The sequence below is a fragment of the Protopterus annectens genome, chromosome 15.part0, assembly GCF_019279795.1.
Source record: "Protopterus annectens isolate FY-2018-M chromosome 15.part0, PAN1.0, whole genome shotgun sequence".
NCBI lineage: Eukaryota > Metazoa > Chordata > Ceratodontiformes > Protopteridae > Protopterus > Protopterus annectens.
Genome location: NC_056749.1, coordinates 263,355,163 through 263,377,147, shown reverse-complemented (window position 1 = coordinate 263,377,147; position 21,985 = coordinate 263,355,163). Strand labels below are relative to the sequence as shown.

Here is a 21,985-nt window from a genome sequence, read left to right as displayed (position 1 = left end):
TTAGGCTTAGTAGAAGGAAGTCATTTGGCTTTTCTATTGGCTGTAATATGGGAGAAGTTGTGGTTTCTAGTCGGATTATGAGGATTGGGGTTGGAGATGGTAGGGACAGGGTTGGGGTGGATATTTCCACTTGGGGCTAGTTTTGATATGCATGAGGTTATTCGTTTTCTCAGTTTTTGAATGTGTGTGTTTAGAAGGGAAACTTTATGATTCTGTTCTTTGGGTAATGGGTATTGTGTGAGGGTTACTGTGTTAAGTTGTAGGGATGCTTTGAGTAATATAGTTGGTAGAATATGTGGGGGGTACATAGGGATGGTTCTTGAGTTGGTGGGAGGGGAGCTGAGTGAGGGTGAGACATGAATGGTGGTGTGAGTAGTAGTACAGTGGTAGTGGTTGAGTGCGGGAATGATAGCTTTGGTAGGATGCAAGATATGCAAGGAGAGTGCATGCAGTGAGCATAGGTAAGGTATGCTTGTACATGTTAGTTAAGGAGGTGTGATAGTAGTGGGAAGATGGAGGAGGTAGTGTTGGGTTAGCTCTGTGGTTGGCTACTGTAAAGATGGGAGGGGTTTGAGTGTAATAAAGGTGGGACCACTGGGGGCGGGAGGGAATAGGGGGCAGGGTGGGGAGCGAAGCGGGTAGAGACCCTGTTAGTCTCTCTTATGAGGGGGCTGGAAACAATCCGGTAACGGAGTTAACTGATGAATTAACATATGATAGTGACAAGGGTGGTTGTAGTTTTAAAAATGGTGCCTGCCACAGGTAGTATTTATCAACTTTGGGATTGTATTAAGGTAATAAACAGGGAAGGGGGAGGGGAGAACAAGGGTGTGAGCAGGCAGTTCTTTGTACTGCTGCTAATGAGCCAAAGCTAAGACAAGTCAGTGTTTGAGAAACTATCACAATTGACCAAGGACTGCTCTGAAACTGTAAGTCATTTCTTAACCATTTTCAGGTGGAAAAAACAGGATAACCTTGTATCAGTAGGCCACTGTGGTCTCAGTTTATATTAACAAACGCACAGTATTGATCAGATTATGGATACTGTCTGCTAACAGAAGGGAATAAGAGAAAGTGGAAGGTGTGTGTATGTTTGGCTGCTTACAAGCCAAAGCAGAGTGCTCTCCAGGGGAAAATGAATGTTGGCTCAAACGGGTAGAGACATAATCAAAGTTAACTTTAGTTGTTTGCAGACAGTTCAGACCCGGACTGCGCTTTTCTTATAAGAATGATAAAGGTGGTACCGCAGTTGAATACTTAAGAGTGGTGTTAGGTTGGAGGGGCACTGAGCTCCTCATGGGGCCTGTAGCAGAGTGGATTGTAGTTTTAAAAAAAAAAAGTATCTAAAGGGATCTTAATTTAGTGTTTAGAAAAACTAATGTTTGGTCCATTTGAATTGGCAGAGTTTGACTTCAGTTAAATTATAAAATGTTACTAATTGCTCTGATCTCTGTGAGAAGAGCATTTGATTTGCAAGCTTTTTGTGGGTCAGCCTTATTGCCTTACCTACAGAGATGTGGTTTGCTTAAATGTTTTATGCTTGACGTGCTGTCAAGAGTTCACTTTGAGGCAAGCTATCTATGTCCCTGTTTTTCCAGAACCTAAAAATGAGAGGGAGGATGAATAGAATCTTTCAGTAACTATTGTAAGTTGTCATTACTTGTAGGTAAGGGGAAAACGCACCTTGTGTCAGAACAGACCATTTCTAAGTGTTTCATGCAATTGCGTTTTTATGTTTAGTACATCAGTTATTTCAAGCAGGATTCTGCCAGGGCCTAGACTTTAACCTGTGACTTTTTAGAAAGGGCTAGATTCAGAAGAAGATACAGAAGCAGCAATTTGGTCCGCTTTCACACTTTTTTACAGAGCTAAACTAGATTCCTTCTCCACGTCTAGGAAGGGGTTTGTTGGGACCCTTCTCTCAGGGTTCCAGGACCACTATCCGTCGTCCTCCCAGTCAAAGGTATGGTAATTTACTTGTATAGGTAAGGCTACTGCAGCAGTTATTTTAATGAGTATAGTACAGTTGTGTATGTTAACATAACAGTAGGTGTTCAGATTACTTTTGAAGTAGCAGCTCCCCCACCTCCCTTACTTTTGTATTTGTTTTTGCTAGGGTGACTACCTTTGTTTTACTAGCATTGTCCTTTTCGGGCTTTAGCCATCCCCCCTTCTGTTAGCATGAAATCTTTGATGGTCTTGATTCTCTGACCCATCATAGTAAGTTTAGCTTAAGCTGTCTAATTGTTTACCCATCTTAGTAAGTTCAGCTTGAGCTGCCTAATTGTTTATGCACATGAAAGTTGTCATGACTGTTTTAAGCTGGCCAGCTGTTATGTTCTTGGCAAGGTGTGTTCTGCATATAGGCAAGGTTACTGCAGCAGTAATCATAACTACTGTTATGGTAAGTTTACTTGCACAACTGTCTCAGAGCCAATATGTTGAGGTTAGGCAGCTCAGGAAGATTACCTTGGAGACCTTGCTGCTTTTAATGATTGCCTCTTAACAATGAAGTGTTTACTACAATAGACTTTGAAGAAGAGGTTCATTTGTGTAACACCTTCGAGGCATACCAGCTTTAAACATAAGCACATTTTCTGCTTCAGGTGGCTCACCACAAGTTTGGGGAAGAATGCAATGTGAGTGAGTGCCAGGTTGCCCTAATGCATGTTGGTTGTTGTCTGTTCATGTGGCAAGTCTGATCATCCAAGCATAATCAAGTAGATAGAGTTTTGTGCATCAGAACTTTGAGGGATAAATGATAGTTGCCCTGTGTGCATTTTTCCCATCTGAATAGGCAGTCGTGTGGATTTAATGAGCCTGTGAACTTGAGCATGCAGATTTATTAGATACATAGTGAAGTGCAGACTGTCCTAGTGATATTTTACAATTGGCAAAATGCGGGGAGTGCCTTCTGTATGGAGTCTGCAAGTCCTCCCCGCAGTTGGGTGGGCGTTCGAAAGACATGCGTAAATGGGCTTGCATTCGTTGAAGGTTGAATGCCAAGCTGGCACCTCACCGTTAGTCAAAATCTACTGCCAATCATTAGCAGACCGGAGTTCAGCTGTGGCGACCCCTAACCGGGAAAAGCCGAAAGACAACAAGTGTAATGAGGGTGTTGTGCATTTTGAATAAAACAGAAGTCTGTTTGCAATGTCACTACTTTGGGGAAGGCTGGGATAAAAATGTCATGCTGTAAAATCTTAAATGTAGCTGGTTCATTGTGTAGTAATGCAAACTACTGTGACAGTGTTGATGGCACTGGGATTTGAAAAATTTTAATAAGTTGTGCACCAAGTTTTAAAGGGCTTTTAGAACTTAATGTTACCATCTTATTTGTTAATTGCTATCAGCTGAGCAAATCAACCATTCTATTGGTGCTGTCATATTATTCAGTATCTGTGCTCATCAGTAAGCATGGGGTGAGACTGTGCTACACTACAGAAATTAGCATTGTGCATTGTTTTGCTGCCCCCCCCCTTTTGTTTGTGCAATTTTCTACAGGTTACTGTAACAGGTACTAAACTTTGTTTTTTTAGGAACGAATCCTTTGGTGATAGCAGTATTTTGATCTTCATTTGTGAAATGACTCCAAAGCACTAGTAGAAGCACTTTTACAGTGATTGTTAAAGAATTTATTTAATGACATTTTCTGGCATCCGTCTTTGTTTGCTGAAGTGGTAAAATATAATTTGATGTGGTATCGTCTCCACTCTTAATGTTAACCATTGTTGCATAATATAGAGATGCCTGCTTGCAGTTAGACATTTACTGTACTTTCATCAGCAGCTGAACCTTGGGAAATTTCCATTGACTGAATTTGTTGCCTTGGCTTTTTTTTCCTTCTCTCTCATCTTGTAAATGAGTCATGCTAATTTAATGGTTCATTCATTTGCTCATGGAAACTGCTTAAACTGTTTTCTCTTCCTTTTGTAGACTTGCATGCATTTTAAAACTCCATTTTCGGGCTTTGTTTTCATTTTAATTTTATTTGAACTATTTCATTAAGGCCTCTTATTTAAATCCATGATCTTTCCATTTCTTTGCCTAGTTTGAAATGGCTGTAAAGCACAGTGTATGTGTAAATTTTGTAACTGTTTGAGTAAGTCTCTCAGTGAAGATGGATGGGAATTCTCTAAACGTGAACTTCAGTTTGCATTTGGCAACTGCAGTGTTCCTACCCTTAAGTTCATAGGTGGGCACTAGGCAATGCAGTACAGGAAGACAGTAGAGGAGCTTAGCTTGTTTACCTAGACCAATGCAAGTGATTTGTTCAGAGTAGGCAGTTGAAGATTGAGGGATTCAAACCCTGGATACGGGCCGCTCATCTCCTTAATGCTGTGTTAACTGCCAGATCTTTATTGTCTTGTGGGTTGTTTATCATGTTTAGTTTGAGTGTTTCCATCTTGTTAGGGTTAAGAATAGAGGAATTTAATGGTTTATCTATCATCGGAGCACTCCGGCTTAAGTTAGGTTTTTCAAAATGTGGCTGATTGTCCTGCATAACATTGTACTTGTGGTTTTCAGTTTTAACTACTGTAGAAGACCATAGTGGTACTTGACAGTAGTACTATAATTAGGTGTATTGTGAATTTTCATTTGAAATGAAAAATGACATGAAGTGTGTAGCTGATTAAGTTTAATTTTAATTTGTCAGTCATGCTGTTACTTGTGCAGAACAATATGGATTTACACACCTGTTAAGCAGGATGTTTCATTAGAGGGGCTTAATCCTACCGAGTCGCTCACCAGCGCAAGAGGTTTAGAAGATTGTTTTCAGTCCTGATAAGTGGGCTGCAGTGTGGCCCCCCCCCCCCCCCTGGTCATTGGTTGGTACTAGGCTATCTACCCTAGGGCCTGTACAAGCCTAGCCAAACAATTCCTCGGATATTTCTTCACCCAATATTTACTTCCCTAGGCCCCTGTCTAGCAGGGCGACTGACGTGATCCCCGGGGTGAATTTCCTATCTCCCATCCAATCGTCAAGGTTCCTTTTGAAGAGGGCTAAGGAGGTGTTCTGCTTGCCATGTATGGGGAGTCTCTGGGTCAGGAACCTATCCCTCCAGCATGTTTTAATTATGATGACAAGGTTTAGATCCCTGGAGCGTGTGGCTTTGAGGGATTGGGATTTTTTAAGTGGAGCATGTCCAACAGCTCAGTTTGACATGGCCTTGTATGTTGAGCAGAGATCACCTCTGAGTAGACTGTATGCCACAGAGTATAGCTGGAGTTTTTTTTAGACAGTCGGCATAGGACATCTGCTTTAGGCCTCTGGTTATTTTAGTGAGGTATTTCTGTGGCATTTCCAGCTGTTGCAGATGTCTTGTGAGGTACATAAATGGGGTGATGTACTCTATAATGGGTCTGAGGGATGAATACAGTGGGACAATAACCTCCTTTTTTCTGGATGAAAAGCACTTGGTGATGGTGTGCCATATAGATGGATTTCCTGACTGTTGTGGCGATGTGGTTATTGAAGGTGAAACCACTGTCCACCTGTGTCCCCAAGTCTCAAATCACACTTTCGGTGCTTAGTGTACTGCCACCTATGTGGTAATTCATGGGTACATGGTTTGTCCCAAAGGGGATAACTATACATTTCTTGGCATTAAGCTTGAGCCCATGGCATTGGCACCAAGCATCCGTTTCTGTAAGGCCCTTTTTTAGAATATCAACTAATTTGGGGATTCAATAATGGTTCCCAGTTTGTGGTCATCTGCGAACTTTGTTAACCAGAGTCCCTTAGTGTTGGCCTGTACTTTAGAGAAGTTGATGCCAAACAAGAGCGGTCCCAAGACTGAACATGGAGGTACTCCACTTGTCTGGAGCTAGATTTGGAGTCTGCTACTTTTACAGTCTGGGATCTGTCAGTAAGCCAGTTGGCAACCCAAGTGACATAGGGATTTATGCACAGCTTAGTAAGTCTATCTAGGATTCCAGAGTGGGTGATGGTGTCGAAGGCCTTGGCGAGGTCCAGATAGGCTGTGTTGGGACCGCCTTACCCTCTTCAACAGCTCTGGAGACTGTTTCGAAGAAGTCAGTCAGGTTCAGGAGACAAGATCGGCCCTTCACAAACCCAAACTGGGTGGGGTCCAGTGTTTGAAGGTTGCCAATGTCTTTGTTTATAAGTTCCATGATAATGCATTCCATGCCCTTGCATATCGGGCTCATCAGACTGATGGGATGGTAGTTCCCAGGATCCAAGGTGGATCCCCCCCTTGTGGAGTGGGATAACTGTAGCTGTGCGCCAGTCAGTGGGCATGAAGCCTGAGGTGAGGCTGTGATTAAACATGACACTTGGGTGAGGTCAAGTTACATTTTCATGTTGGTGACTACTGTGAATGAAACACTGCATCAAACTAGAGGACTCTGTAGATACTCTTAGTCATGTTTGCTCAACTGTGCAACACTGTCTGGAGTCGTGAGCTTTCAGGCTGTCAGTTGAGGCTGAAGTTTCATAATCCTTTCTTGTGATACTTTGTGATTTTGTATAGGTGCAAGGGCAATAGACAGAAAACATTATAGGTGGTTGGTAATCTGCTTTCATAAAATTTCTGTACTGACTACTTTGGTTTAACTTTGTGAGCTTATCATATAGAAGTTAATTTTGTTCAGACTTTGTGGGTTAGTTTATAAGGAGAGGCTGCTTTTGTTGTTGGAAGCTTCCTTAGCAAATGGTTGGCATGTTACCTTTAAAAAAAAAAAAAAAAAAAAAAAAAAAACAACTTAATTTAGATGTTAAGACATTGAAACTAAACGTAATGGTATGATATGACCATAATTGTATTGATATTTTTACTCCAAATATAATCGCTCCTTTCTGATCATAGTGATAGGATAAAGCGTGTTTTTTTTCTTTCTAATGTACCAAAAATGTTTGGTAGGAATCCAGATTTCTGTAAATTCAGGCTATAAGTTGGTACGTTTTAAGGGTTTCAGTTGGTGTCTGATAGTTTTAAGATTTAAAATAGAAGGTAGAGTTTAGTTCACTTCAGTGCTTTACATAAATTTCAAAGCTAGTCTTTTTTTCATCTATTGGCAATTTTTATTTTATTTATTTTTTTTTTTTGCGCTGCCATTTTCTAATTTTTTGTTCCCCCTGGATATTTTGGTGATTTCTCCAGAACCAACGAAACGTATGCTTTCCTTCCAAGGGTTGGCGGAGCTGGCACACAGGGAATATCAGGCTGGAGATTTTGAGGCTGCAGAGAGGCACTGTATGCAGTTGTGGAGACAGGAACCTGATAACACCGGTGTCCTTTTATTGCTGTCTTCCATACATTTTCAGTGTCGTAGACTTGACAGGTAAGAATTCTTATTTGAAGCAAATTATATTTGTTTGAATTTTTGTTTCAACAATAGACTGCTGTGTTCTGTGAGCTTACAGGTACTTAATGTCATAAATTAGTCTGCCATTAGTGCTCTGTGCTTTAACTAACAAAACGTCACTTCATTTTCTGTGTTGGTGACTTCCCCCCTCAGAATCTGGCCTTTATTTGTGAGCGGCGTTTCTTGCCAGGATATGTTGTCAGTTTTGAGGATCAGTCAAGTTACAACAAATCGTAACTCAACTGGTGTTCTTAGGTGCTCAATCTAGACACTGTCATTCAGGTAGCCTGTCTCCTTCCAACCCTTATGCAGACACTCGCATCCCAGGTCAAAGTAGTTTTGCTCTTCCAACAAGACTAATCTTAAAAGCCTTTGGATCCATAGCAGCAGTTATCACCTTACTCCCTTTATCATGTATTTATGTGCTATTTCTGCAATGGTCCCCATTGGTACAGTGGTCCATTCTTCAGCAGCCTTTATCTGCTACAGTGAAGATCAGACAAGCTTGCAAAAGATGTAATCTTTGGTGGATTAATTCTTGCAAAGTTTCCAAAGGCCGTCCATCTGATCTTTGTGTTTCATTGTTGCAGTCATTACATTTGGGTAATCCTGCTGGCAGGTTGCCCTCAGTCGGCCTGAATTCCAAAGTCTTGGGTCCTGCGTCGGTCCCTTCCCTGACGTCAGGTCATCAGGGGTATAAAAGAAGCAGCCAACGCCATTTTCTTCAGTCTTTCTTGCTGCGCGGTGCCCAAAGCAGAAGCAGTTCGCAAGTGCCGGTCAGCCGATTCCTGAGATTTTCGTGTTCGAGTTTCAGACCCAAAGTCTTCAATAAAGCTAAGTACCCCATTGGGGAAACTTTTTTTCTTGCTCCAGACTGATGTCAGAAAAAGTTAATTGTATTTCTTGTGGAAAGCAAATACCTCATAAGGACTTTCATTTTTAATGCAGTCCTTGCCTAAGCCCTGATCACAACGTTTCTGGTTGTTGGTTTTGTGCAAGATTTAACTAACGCACTAGGCGTCGGTATGATTTTGCTTTAAACTATTTTGGACGCTGGTTTAATTATCCAGAAATGTCGTCGGAAAGCCGTCCGACTACCGAAGTTCGCAAAAAAACGCAAGGAAAAGGAGAAAGATAAACAGAGGTCCAAAACCGGCTAAGCTTCTCTTAAGCCAGTGGCCGGTTCTCAGTGAGGCGCTTTCGCAGCCCCTGACGCCCACTATTTGAGTCGCAGGCAGCTACAGACTCTCACGTGGAGTCTGCTATGCTACTGGAAACTCAAGGTATTGGTGCCTCGGACACTTCACTCAGGTCCGTAGCCGCTGAGCAGGCACCGGCTTCTGAGGGTGTATTCAGACCTAAACATCTTTATATTAAACAGACTTCAGCTTCAAAGACTAAAGCACCTTCTAAAGCAAAGAAACTCTAGCCACGTGGACAGGCCTCTATGCCCAAAAAACAGATGCTCAAAATGGCCAAAGACTTGATTACCTTGATCAGGGGCTCCCATCCCCCTCCTGATAAGTGGCCTAGGCAAGAGACTGACTATGAATCTTCAGATCAGGTTTCTATTTCTTCTGATTCCTCTTCTGATCAGGAATATTGTTCCCCCCCCCCCCCAATATGAGGATTCTGATGCTGAAGAGTCTATACCTTCAGCTTCTCTCTAGAGAACTATTCTTTTGGGGAATCCTTGCATACCATGAGGGAACATTTACACTGGGAGAGCCAAGATTTTTCAGAATCTAAAAAGAGGCTCCGGGATTTTTTACTTCAACACAGGCCTCTAGCCATTCCACCTGTGTTGGACATTGTAGATGTGTTGTCAGTCTAGTCTGACCCCTGACTCCTTACGTCCAGCTCCGGTTAAGCCTGTCAGATATTACAGGGTTCCTGACTCTCATAAATGCCTTTTTAAAAACCCTGCTGCTGACCCAGAAACTATTTCACAGGGTCCCAAAGGAGGTAAGGCTTCCGCTGCAAAAAAACCCTACCCCCTCTGACAGGGATTCTAGGGCACTGGATAGATGGGGGGAAAAGGTTTACACATCTGCTACCTTGGCTGTAAGGGCCTTAAACTGTCAGTTTTATATGCTCAAATATCAGCAACATGTCATCGCATTGCTTAAATAGAAAATGTTGTTAAACTCTGTGCAGAAAACAAGGAAATGCAGGATTTATTGCATGCAGCTGAACTGGTTGGAAAGCATACTTTGCAATGTGGTTTTGATTCTTTGGAGGCCTCCTGCAGGGCCGCAGTTACTGGTTCTGTAATTAGGAGGCATGCTTTGTTAAAGGAACAAAACCTGACTGATCATGTTAGTTAAATTAGATAACCTTTACAGCATGATGCATTGTTTGGTGTTAAGGCAGAAGAGGTGTTAAAGAAAATGGAGGACTAGGCTAAATCTATGCAAACTGTCAAAGATTTTTTTTACAAGTACAGCCACCTAGGTTTAGTAGACACTGGCCTACAAAGAATTGGTCCTTTCCTGTGTCAGACCTCAAAGGGGCAGATCCAGATGCCCTAGAGGCAGATCCCAGGCGCAAGGTTCATACAGGTCAAAGCAGTGGGGTGCTTCTGCCTCCAAAGTTGGAGAAGATCAATCACAACCATACATGAAATAGTCCCAATGACTTCCCCCTGTCGGCACCAAGCACTTTTACCCTGGCAGCACCTTTAGGGTAAATTAGCACTATTTTCACAAAATTGGCACATTATAACCCAGGCCAAGTGGGTTCTAAATATAGTGTCACAAGGCTGCAAGTTCGATTTCCATACCTTGCCAAAGGCAAACGGCTGGCCAGATCTCCCAAAAAAAATCAATGTGCAGAGACGCAAAAACAAGTCTCATCCCTCATGGACATGGGGGCCATTCAACAAGTACCAGAGCTAGAGCAGGGACAAGTGTTTTACTCAAGGCCTGGAGACCAATACTGGACCTATCTATTCTGAACACATTCCTGGATATACCAAAATTCAAAATGTTGACTTTGCAGCAGCTTCTGCCCATGCTGGGCAAGAATGCTTGGCTTGTGACTTTAGACCTAAGAGGCATACCTGCATGTCCCAATCAGACAATCGTGCAGAAGATACCTCCGATTCAAGGCTTGCTCAATGCATTACCAATTCTCTGCACTGCCTTTTGACTTGTCTACTGCGCCCAGGGTCTTTATGAAGTGCCTGGCACCAGTAATTGCATTCTGCATACAAAGAAGAATATAAATATATCCTTACTTGGACGACTGCCTAATTCAAGCAGAGAACAAGAACTTTCTTCTACAGCATCTGGCGTTTGTGAAAAGACTTCTAACATGCCTAGGGTACACAATCAATGAAAAGAAATGAAAACTAGTACCCTCTCAAGAAATAATATTCCTGGGTGAAAGCTTAAATACAACTGCCCAGATGGCTTACCTCACGCCAGACAAACAAAGGCAGATTGACTACCTATTTCAAAATGTTGGCAACAAAGGCCCAGTTATCTGCAAGAAAATTTCTGCAGGCTTTGGGCTTCATGGCATCCTGCATCCTACTAATTCCATATGCAAGACTGCATAATTAAAAAGTGTTTGGACTAAGCGTTGCCACAGCCTGGAAACGATGATTACTCTCATTCCCTGCCTGCAACAGGAGTTTCGATGGTGGGCGAAGGGTTGTCACCAGAACAAGGGACAACCATTCACATTAACCCCAGCCAGGCACTAACAACGGATGCTTCAGATTATGCCTGAGGGGCCCACATGGCAGGAAGATGCATTCAAGGCACATGGTCCTCAAACCAAATGCATCTACATATCAATCAAAAGGAGATGCTAGCTGTTCAAAATGTCCTGACAGCCTTCAAGGACCTATTTAATTCGGGAAACTACTGATAGACAGAGAACACCATGGTCATCTGGTATATATATACAAGCAGGAGAGCACACATTCTTACCCCCTTTGCAGATTAACCATGACTTTGTGGTGCACAGCATTGACTTACAAGTACATCTGCAGGCACAATTCCTCCCAGGAAAGGAAAACACTGTTGCAGATGAACTAAGCAGTAACCTCATGGATCCCCACGAGTGGCAGCTGGATCCACAAGTCTTCAGCATAAGAAAGAAATGGGGATGCCTGGACATAGATCTATTTGCCTCCCCTCACAATTACCAACTAAAAAGATTCTGCACAAGGACGTATTGCAGACTAGCATTGAGAGTGGGCACCCTATCAGTATATGCCTTTTCTCCACTGCCTCTTCTCCCCAAGGTACTCCTAAAGGTCAGACAGGTGAAGCCAAAGATGATACTGATTGCCCCATACTGGCCCTGTCAGTACTGGTATCCAATCCTAAGGAACTTGTCTCAAGGCCCAGTTTGGACCTTACTTCAAATAACTCCTCTACTGTCCCAGCAAAACAGTCAGATCCTGCACAGCCAACTAAGTACGTTAAACCTGGCAGCATGGCAGATAATGTAGTCATACAAAACACACCTCTCTGTAAAGCTGCGATGGATGTCATTTTGGAAGCCAGAAGGCCTTGTAGTAGAAAATCTTATGCTGGAAAATGGAAGAGATTCTGTGCTTGGAACCAGGCACAAGGAACTGATACAGCTGCACCAAATATTCCTCAGATTTTGCAATACTTAACTGAGATGCTGGACAAAGGCCTATCCTTTTCATCAATTAAAATTCATGCCTCTGCCATTTCGGCTCATTACAATACATAGCCACCAATCTTTTCTCATCTTTTATTAATGCAGTACCTCAGAGGAGCCAAAAACTTAAGGCCTCCAAGGAGATCACCAATGCTTGCATGGGACCTCAACTATGTCCTGGAAAAACTTACCCTGCCTCCTTTTGTGCCAGCTGCTACTGCTGATATAAAGTTTTTATCTTGGAAAACAGCTCTTCTCCTAGCAATAACTTCTGCAAGACTGGTTTCAGAGCTACAGGCACTCATGACTGTGGAACATTTTATGTTTTATCCAGACAGGGTCTCTGAGGACAAACCCAACATTTATGCCTAAGGTGGTGTCCAGTGTGGCTCTTAACCAAACTATTCATCTGCCAACTTTGTATCCGAATCCACAGAACAAGGGGGAGAGAATTCTGCATTCTTTGGACGTACACAGACAACTTAGATTCTACTTGGACAGAACCAAAGTTTTCAGGAAGACAGAGCAATAACTAGTGACATATGCTGCAGGATTACAAGGAAAGGCTACATCTCAAAGCAGACTATTTCAAAGTGGATAGGTCACTGCATACGTTTCTGCTGTCTACACCATGGCAAACCAGTGCCTAAGGGCATTAGGCCACATTCCACCAGAGCTGCAGCCACTTTATATTTGTTGACCGGGAGTGTCTGACTGGATGTAGGGCCATTTTCAGCAGAGGCCCTGGGAGAAAAGCTCCACAGTTAAAATAAACAGACAGTAGTTAAATTGGATTACATAGCGATTAACAATTTACATAGCAATTACTTACAACATATTTACAGATGAAGAACATAGTACATCAGTAGACAACTAGAATCTTTATCTGTGAAGTACATAACCGACATTATCAAATGTTACAAGAAGTTCCTGCTGTACAAGTACTGGCTTATGAGCATCTGAGCTTGCTATAGTCAAGGTAGTTAGTGGAGTGGAAAGCAAGGTAGTGGTTGGATGGGGTGGGTGATATTAGAGTGGGAGTTGCAAGGGCATGTTTTTAGGTGCGCTTTTAGTAAAGTTTTGAAGTGGGTGTATGATTGTATGGAGGTAATTGTGGGTGGGAGGGAGTTCCATAATTTGGCTATGGTGCAAGAGAATAGGGCTTCACCAGCAGAGTTATTGGCTTTAGTGATCTGCAAGTGATTTTTGTTGCTGGATCTTAGTGGTCTGGTGGTGCGATAGGGTTGTAGTAGATTCTGGAGGGATGGGACATTTGGTGGATGGTTTACTAGTTTGTGGGCGAGTGAGAGTTGATACCATTGAAGGAGGTGAGGGAGTTCAAGCCAGCCCAGTTCAGCAAGTGAGAGAGAGTGGTGACTACGGTAGGATGCCCCTGTGGCGAATTTGGTGATTTTGTTGTAGCAGGTCTCTAACTTGTGTAGATCACATTGCCTTAGGTTGGTATATATTGGAGAGGCATAAAGTAGGGTGGAGATAAAGTGGGAATTTGCTATTGAAATCTTTGCTGCTTTGGTGAGAAGTTGCTTATTTCTGTATAGCGCTGGTAGTTTTTTGTGGACTTTTTTTATGGTCATGGTTATGTCAGTGTCAAATTTTAGTTTGTTTCCACTCCTAGCAATTTGGTGTGTTCAGTTGGTTATATAGTGGTGTCTCCTGCTTTGATGTTAAAGTGAGAGTTTTGAGTATGTTTGATGGGTTGGAAGACGAGTAGTTTAGTTTTGTTTGGGTTGAGTATTAATTGGGCATCAGATAACCAAGTTTCAAAAGGCAGGGTCTACCCTTGACTAAGCCAAATTGGGTAGTATCTAGTGTCTGTAGGTCCCCAATGTCTTCGTTTTATGTGTTCCATGATGATCCTCTCTATAGCCTTGCAGACTAGGCTAGTCAGGCTTATGGGGCGATAGTTTCCAGGGTCCGCAGAGGCGCCACCTTTGTGGAGTGGGACCACTGTTGCTGTACGCCATTCTTTGGGCACATATCCTGTAGTGAGGCTGAGATTGTACAGCAGTTTTACTTGAGGGATTAGTTATTGAAGTTCATGTAGGACGCAACCTGGGATGCCATCTGGTCCCATGGAAGCAGTGTTTTTTTGCTTTGGAGAGGGCGGCCTTCACCTGAGCATCAGAGATGTTTGGGAGGCAGCACTCTGCCGGGATAGATGCTTGCTCTTTTGGGGGGGAAGGGGTGGAGAAGTTTGCACTGAACCTGTTTGCCAGGATATTGGCGATGTCTGTGGGTTCAGTGTATTTTTTGTCATTTAGAATCAACTCGGAACAAGTCTGGGAGTTGCATCCCAGGTTCCTAACATAACTGAAAAAAGCCTTATGATTGTCTTTAGTGTCCTGTGCAATTTTTCTCTCGAAGCTGGCCTTGGAGGATTTTGAGGGATCGTAATTTTTTGCTAGTACTGATCAGAGATGCCTTCCCTTTTAGGGATTTTGCGCCATGTAGTAGCTTCCTCCTCCTGTTGTACAGTTTATTTATGGCTTGAGTCCACCAGACTGGACGCCTCCCTGTGGATGATTGGGTCTTGATTTTGTTTGGGATAGCATGATCCATGCATTCCTGGAATGTGTTTATATAGGATTCTGCAGTTTGTCCATGTTTCCACTGGCTCTGGGGCCTTGAAGGATTCCACTTCGGTTTTGAGAAGTGTGAAGTTCGCTTTTGAGAAGTTTTTCACTGTGGTTTTCTGGGCTGGGGGTGGGGTCGGGATGTGGATATCCAGTGAAATTAATTTATGGTCTGATCTTACCAATGAGGGATATACTTTTGATATTGAGCATAGAGTCCCCATGTTGGTCATGATCAGGTCTAGTATGTTTTCCCCTCTTGTGGGAGTGGTGACTAGTTCCATAGCATTTGAGTTTATAAATTCCAGGAACCTTTGGGCTAAGGTGCTGGGGCTAGAGTAATGCTCCCGGTCTGTTTGGGTAGTTGAAGTCGCCCAATATAATGGTGTTCGGAGAGATCTTCATGTTCTCCAATGTTTTCAGGAAAGCAGAGTGGGATTCCTGACTTTGAGAGGGTGGTCTGTAGGATGCTATAAACTGAAAAGCAGTCTTGCCCACTGTCAGTTGCACATGGATGGTCTCCGATACTTTGTGCAATGCCACTAACCTGGAGGTGTGGATATCCTTGATAAATATGGAAACTCCCCCTCCTTTTGTGGTTCGGTCCGGGTTTTGGGGCCGAAAAGCATGATATGAGGTATAACCTGGTAGCGCTGGGGTGCTCTCTGGAGCCTTGAACCAGGTTTCTGTCACTGCACAGATATCGATGCTCTCCATACTGAGGAGAGGTTCGAGTGCATGCATCTTGAGGTTGAGACTTCTGGAGTTTAGCAGCATTGCCCTTAGTTTCTTGTTCTTTGTGCTGTCTATGGAGGTGGGTTTGACTGTTGAGCCTTGCCTAAAAAAGGCACTATGGGAGGTGGCAAGAGCCTTTGCCGATATCCGAAAGCCCAGGGGTGATGGGTGCAAGCCGTCCCTAGTGAAGCAACGTGGCTTGTCGAGCATGTCATCCCAAGCTGACAGACACTGGATCCCCTTTGAATGACACCAAAATTTTAGCCAGTTGTTAAAATCGATCATTTTGTCTTTATACTGTGGCATCATTCTAGGTGAGGGTAAGATGCTGCTCAAGGTCAGGGTCATACTGGCCTGGGCTACTTGATCAGAGAGCTCCTCTGTCTCTCCATGTAGTCGAGGGGGGTACGTCTCTGGTCATTCACACCAGCATGTACAATGACTGAGTCATATTTGTATTTGCTTTGGAGTGACCTGAGTGCTTGCGTTATGTGGCGAATCCTAGCGCCTGACAGGCAGCTTACTGTGACCTCTTTATTCAGCCTGGTGAGCGGGACGTCAGTGTGTCTGACAATAGAGTCGAGTCACCCATTACAAGAGTATCAGGTGTGTTATTCAGCCTTAAGGGCTGTGACTGCTTGGCACACTGACTTTGTGTGCTATGTGTTGTACGTGTTTTGTTTTGGGGTAGTGTTTTCTTGGATGTCTGCTTTGTAGGTCTCTGTTGCTTAGGTAGATTTTTTATTTAGAGCCTCCGAGTATGTTTTTGTGTTTTTATGTGTTTGGTTCGCTGTTGTGGTGGGACTATGTGATACTGGATTTGAGTTGTGTGAGGTTAACCACCTCCTCCTGACTGGTTACACCAGTTTTGAGATGAGAGAGATCAGCTTCCAGTTTGGCAATATTGTTGCATCTCACATATATTCTAACCTGTTTGGAGGAGGAGAGGGTTGTCTGTGTACATGAGACAGTTGTAACATTGCCTCAAAATTCCCAGATTCACCAGCTGGACTGGAGAGGAAACCATTGACTGACCTTTGGGCATGCTAGAGTAATATAGGGAACTGAATTAAAACGGTCCAATAGGGGACAAGGTAATCGTAGAGAGTATGAGTAAGTAGTGCTTATGGTTTATTAGTGCTAACTTGTAAAATTACTTATTTGGACCAGTGAGGGGCCTTAGAATGAGAATATGGTGTTTACTTTGAGAGATAGAGCAGTTATAAGGGAAAAAGTGAAGAGCAGACTTCGTGGAGCCAGGAATAGTTTAAACCCAATTAGGCGGTGCTGCCCGATGTTGCGCTATGTGCAAAAGAGGGTTTTAAGAGAGGGAGATCAAGAGTTAAGAATTGACCCAAAATGGCCAATAAAACTACAGTTTCAAGGCAGTAACCACTCCCACAGGGGCAGGCAGGCTGCTCAATGTTTCACTGCCACTGATTAACACAGAGACTACCCTTTAGCCCAAGCAAACAATGGCCTCCAAGAAACTTACAAACAGTTCAGAACAGCAAATCTGTAACTGAACTTTTTTAAATCTCAGAAAAGTGGGGGAAAAAGCAAGATATTTTTTTTTTTTTGTTTTTTTAAGGAAAGCAGAGGTTCACAAGTATCAACAAGTTAGAACAGTGCAGTAAATGACCCCACACTCGAGTGCTAGGCCAGAGACAGATAAAATGCAAGTTTTAAGAAAAAAAAAAAACGATTTTAAAAATAAGTGCAGGCAAGAATTTCAGTAATCAGCTCTAGGTTGTGTTCTAAATACAGTTACCAACACAGAAATCAAGTTTAACAAGCCAGAAAATGCTCAAAAGTAGGCGGCAATGCAGAAAATATATATATAATATACATTTTGGCTACCCTTCTAGGGGGCACCTGACATCTGGGGCAAGAAAAACTGAAGAAAATGGAGTCTGCTGCTGCTTTTATACACCTAACGGCCTGCCATCAGGGAAGGGGTGACAGGAACTGACGCAGGACCCAAGACTTTGGAATTCAGGCCGACTAAGGGCACCCTGCTAGCAGGATTACCCAAATGTAATGACTCCAACAGTGAATACACTCTAACATCTACATTTATGGTAAGTGTACACAACTGTACTGATCCTCTCCGGCCTAATCTTCACTTCAAGCCCAAGATGGTCACTTGATGCCTCATCTAGCCAGACATCCATCTATCTTCTCTTCAAACACACAGTACTGGGGAAGGATATCCTGCCTTTCTCAAACATCCATAGGCTGCTACCCTACAGAATAATCCCCCCCCCTTTTCTCTGTATCCCCCCCCCCTTTCTACAGTCATCTGGGAAGTATCACTCCTGCAACTGTAAGGGCTCATTCCACTAGGGCAGCTGGGTCTTCTACTTCCCTAAAGGGTGTACCTACCAAGAGTGGGGGGGGCTGCGATCTGATCTTCAGCACACTTTCTATAAGCACTATATCGGTCAGCCGCCTTCTGCTTCAGTTCAGTCTTTGCCTCAGTTATACTACACCACCTCCTCTCTTTTTATTGGGAATCTTCTGAAGTCAGGACTGCAGTAGTGAAACACGAGGAACATGGTACAGTTGCGTACACTCTACATAAATGTAGATGTTAGTGTATTCACTGTTGCAGTCACCCCCCCCCCCCCTGCTTACACAGGGTGGCTGCTACTATTTCTCTTTAACCAAGATCCCTACTCTTCACTCCTGCTTGCCTAGGGATTCTTGACCTGCTAATCATGTTGGGCTGCAACTCCAAGGGGCAATAAAAGCTGAGGTCGTGATGGCGAACGTCATTTACACCCCAGCATACTGCCATCAGGCAAGGGTTTCTGCTGATCATAGGAGGAAGGATTTTATTGTGGTAGGTGGGCCGGCCATGGGCTTCATGGTGGGAAATCCCACAAGTCAGGACTGCAACAGGGAGTACACTTCAACATCTACATTAGTGTAGACAGTAGTGTGCACAACTGTACTTTCCTTTATGCTGCAGCTCTTTTTCTTCTGTACTTGTATTCTTTTAATTGACTTCTATTGAGAGCAAACTCTGAAGTATGTTAAGTTGGTGGGTCATACAAGTAAAGGGAAGAGCTGGAGAGTTTTTGGATCCACAGATCTGGAAGAAGCAGCAGAGTCTAATCGGACCCCATCAGTTGAATGAAAATGGGACAACACAAATGTAACGCTATGGAGATGACTTTTTGTCATCCTTATCCTAATGCGAGTGTGCTTAAACCAGGGGTGAATTCCTGGTTTCATTGCCATTCATTCAGATTACATTAGAATAGAATAAGTAAGTTCGTATGGAGAGGAAGATGTTCCGGAGAAGTGGAATTATGTGATGTATGTCTCTTAACATGTTGCTTTTTCTTTTAACGAGAAATAAAGCTGTCTTGAGTGGGTGTTTCTACCACCATTGGACTTGCGGATGTGATTTAAACCATAGTGGCTATGATTGATTGAGACTGTATAGAGGCAGAGATTGCTCCTCAGTAGCCTTAAGGAAGCTCAGCCAGCAGAATTGTCAGAAGTAAATGACGCATCACACCTGTCCAAGACCATCCCAATGCACTTCATCATATGCTGGGGTTCTAAAGATTAATTTGCCTAAACCTCAAATATCCCCAAAACTCAACACTGGCAAAAAGCAGACTCTGCAAATTAAGCCTTCTTCCTCACATAGTACAAGGAGTCTGAGTTTACTAACATGAAGGAAGGAAAAAAGGTGGTGTCTTCTACTTCTAGAACACTAATCATGGTTAGTAAAGTAGTATGATACACTAGAGATTCATGTACAAAACAATCGGATAAGTCCCATACCATATATTAGCTGGCTGTAGAACTCCCATCATAACAAAAAGTTGAATCGTTCAGTATTAAACCCATTTCCAAACTGTCCAACTGTAGACTGGAAAGCCTACACCACCACTAATGCACAAGTACAAAGATTCCTGGACTTCATCATTTAAAAATGCTCTGGAACAATTGAGAGAAAAATATCTTGGATCTTGTCTTTGTTAAAGGAAAACTCTACCCTAGAACTAAAAGATGTTTTTTTCAGTCTGTTCCCAGACCTATTTTAACACCTAAAATTGACTCCAAGTGCTTTATTTGTAATTTTAGCCTGTTTACCACAACATGGCTACCGATGGGGCTTGCTTTATCAACGTGATCTACTTCTCCTTCAAGCCTTTCTCTTTCCTATAAAGCATTTCAAGTCTCCTTTCTGTGACTCATGCCAGACGTAAGGAAGTAACTGTGAATTCCCATGCCATTGGCATATAATGGGAAATCTGTGACTCCTTGTCAGTTTGTATTCCTTCTGTGCTAGGGCTGCTTCTTTTCTGTTGCTAATCTCACCCTCATTTATGTTTGTATCAGAGCTTGCTTTACAGTATAATTTAAAGGTATCTAGCAGCAGAAAATTGGATGCCTTTGTTCCAAGTGTTCTTTTGTAGTGTTCTTTTGTAGTCCAGCGTGAATTGACAGTCCCCTCCTCCCACACTACTGCAGAGGTGTGAAAACTCACTGCAACTGACAGCTCACAATAGAAAGGAAGGGAGTGCCATTTCAAATGTTCTCCTCTGCCTGCAGAATCATTTGTTAGGCAGCAGCAGAAAAAATTATGTAAAAAATTTCAAACTAAATTTCATAAAACAGTTGATAATTTTTGATTATTTCTTTGTGTACACTTTTTTTTTATTTCCTCATTTCTACAAGTCATTATTATGTGAACTTATGTTTGTTTTACAATCTCTTTGAGGAACATCAGCCTAATGACATTTGTATTTTACATGACATTTTCATCATCTCCACACATTTTGAAGGACTTTAAAACAGTAGATAGCAAACCTGTGTCTATGATGCTGGCACATTAAAATTATGTACTGAAAACTCACTGTTTTCTATACTCCATGCAGTGAATTTTTTTTTTTGGGGGGGGGGGGCTAATTATTTTGTGCATGTTTGCATCACTTGCATAATGCAGGTAACTGAGGCATTTTGGGAGCCTAATTATGATCTTCTCTAATTCAGCTGAAACTGTTTAGCAATCCTTTAGTCCTTTATCCATATTGGTAAGTTTACTTTGAGGCTCTCCCTGCCTTTCTTTGTGCATATTTCAAATCTTACTGCTCCACTGGTCATATGTCGAGCTGTTAATTGGCAGTAGACACTACTCAGCCAGACTCAAGTTATTCATATTTTTCACATTACAAATTTGACTTGCGTCTCTTTAAAACAAGAGAGACATGTGCAGTTCACAGAAAACACTATATAAGAGGGTTTACACCCTTCACTAAAATAAGGATTGCAGCATCCAATTTGCAGTTGTACTAACTAAACTTGTCAAGTCAGGCATTAAGCACACCGGGGTAATACTCCTGTCAGTGTCATGCTTACAGTGACAATTTTGACACCATAATTTTCCTGTCTACGTTATTACAAGTCTCTGTACCAGGCACTGCTGTGTGCCCTTTTGGCAATATTGCACATCTTACTCAAAGTTCTCCTAAATATTGCAACCTGAGATCCAAAAGCACATGTCATAGCACTCCCCTTTGTGTAAATGTGTGTAGGCCCTACAGATTACTTAAGGATACCTAAAATACATGCATCACATCACACAAACCCCTTTACCATCAAATTGGTGACTGCTGCATCATGTTACGCTGTCTCACACTGTGCATCAGACTTTAGTACATGTTCACACAAGTTAGTGTGTCAAGGTTACTAGCCATCATCAACTGCACAGGTGACAGGGAGCACACTACACAAAGGCTTGGACTATAAATGCTGTCAGGAGGGCATAACTGACACAGGATTTTGAACATTGTGATTCCTGTTGCCATATCACCACGCACTTGCTAATCAGGCTCATGTCTAACAATTAATGTCTTCTCAGTGATTGTGCAAGTGTCCATGGAAATTGGTTTCTGCTAGTTACCTAAGCTCAATGTATTTTTGGTTTACAGTACATACTTCATGCATACAATGGCTTTGCTTAGTATGATTTTTGTCTTTATCCCTGTGCATGGCCTAATCAAATTCAGTGCCCTGCTGCAACTAACAGACTGTCTGTAATACCAAAGTCTCTCAAAAATAATGATGCAAGTAGATATATGAAATAGTCCTGAACACACAAAACCATGCTCGACCAGCAATATACTTATCCTACGGGTGTGCCTGCATTCAGTGTGCCAAAATAAGGATACAAGATTTCTAATTTAACTATGTGCATGAATGTTGCTATAACACGTAGTCAATCAACTGCACGTCCACTAATTAGTAGCATTTACCTACCACTGCCTCTCATTTTAATGTTACAAGCAGTCCGTCCACCGATCATTGCGCTTCCCTTCCATTAGCACATCAGACATTCTTAAGTGTCACACTGCCATGACTTCAAGTCAGCAGACCATAACCATTGGGTTTTCCTTCCCTTACAACATGTAACATAGCTGTGTCAGGCACGTCAAGTCACCAGACAATGGCCATTGCAACTGTTAAGTGTTTCTATTACACCACCACGGAATGTAATCAACTGACTGACTTTGAACCCTCCCATTCCCTCTCCTTTGCAAGTGCATTATGCAAAAGACAGTTTCAACAACCATCCCAGTCATGGGTCACAGTCTCAATGTAAGTCATCCTTGGTACAGCATGCCTCTGCAGTGTTCATGTCCAGCAATGTGCAGTGAGCT

General features: G+C 42.6%; 1 protein-coding gene across 1 annotated transcript in view; it reads left to right on the top strand.

Moving 5' to 3' along the window:
• OGT (O-linked N-acetylglucosamine (GlcNAc) transferase) overlaps positions 1–21,985 on the top strand; it is a 2,411,396-nt gene that overhangs the window by 279,366 nt on the left and 2,110,045 nt on the right. Inside the window, exon 2 of the mRNA XM_044057256.1 lies at positions 7,125–7,305. Within this exon, the coding sequence (XP_043913191.1) occupies positions 7,125–7,305 (181 nt within the window). The remainder of the gene's footprint in view (positions 1–7,124; positions 7,306–21,985) is intronic.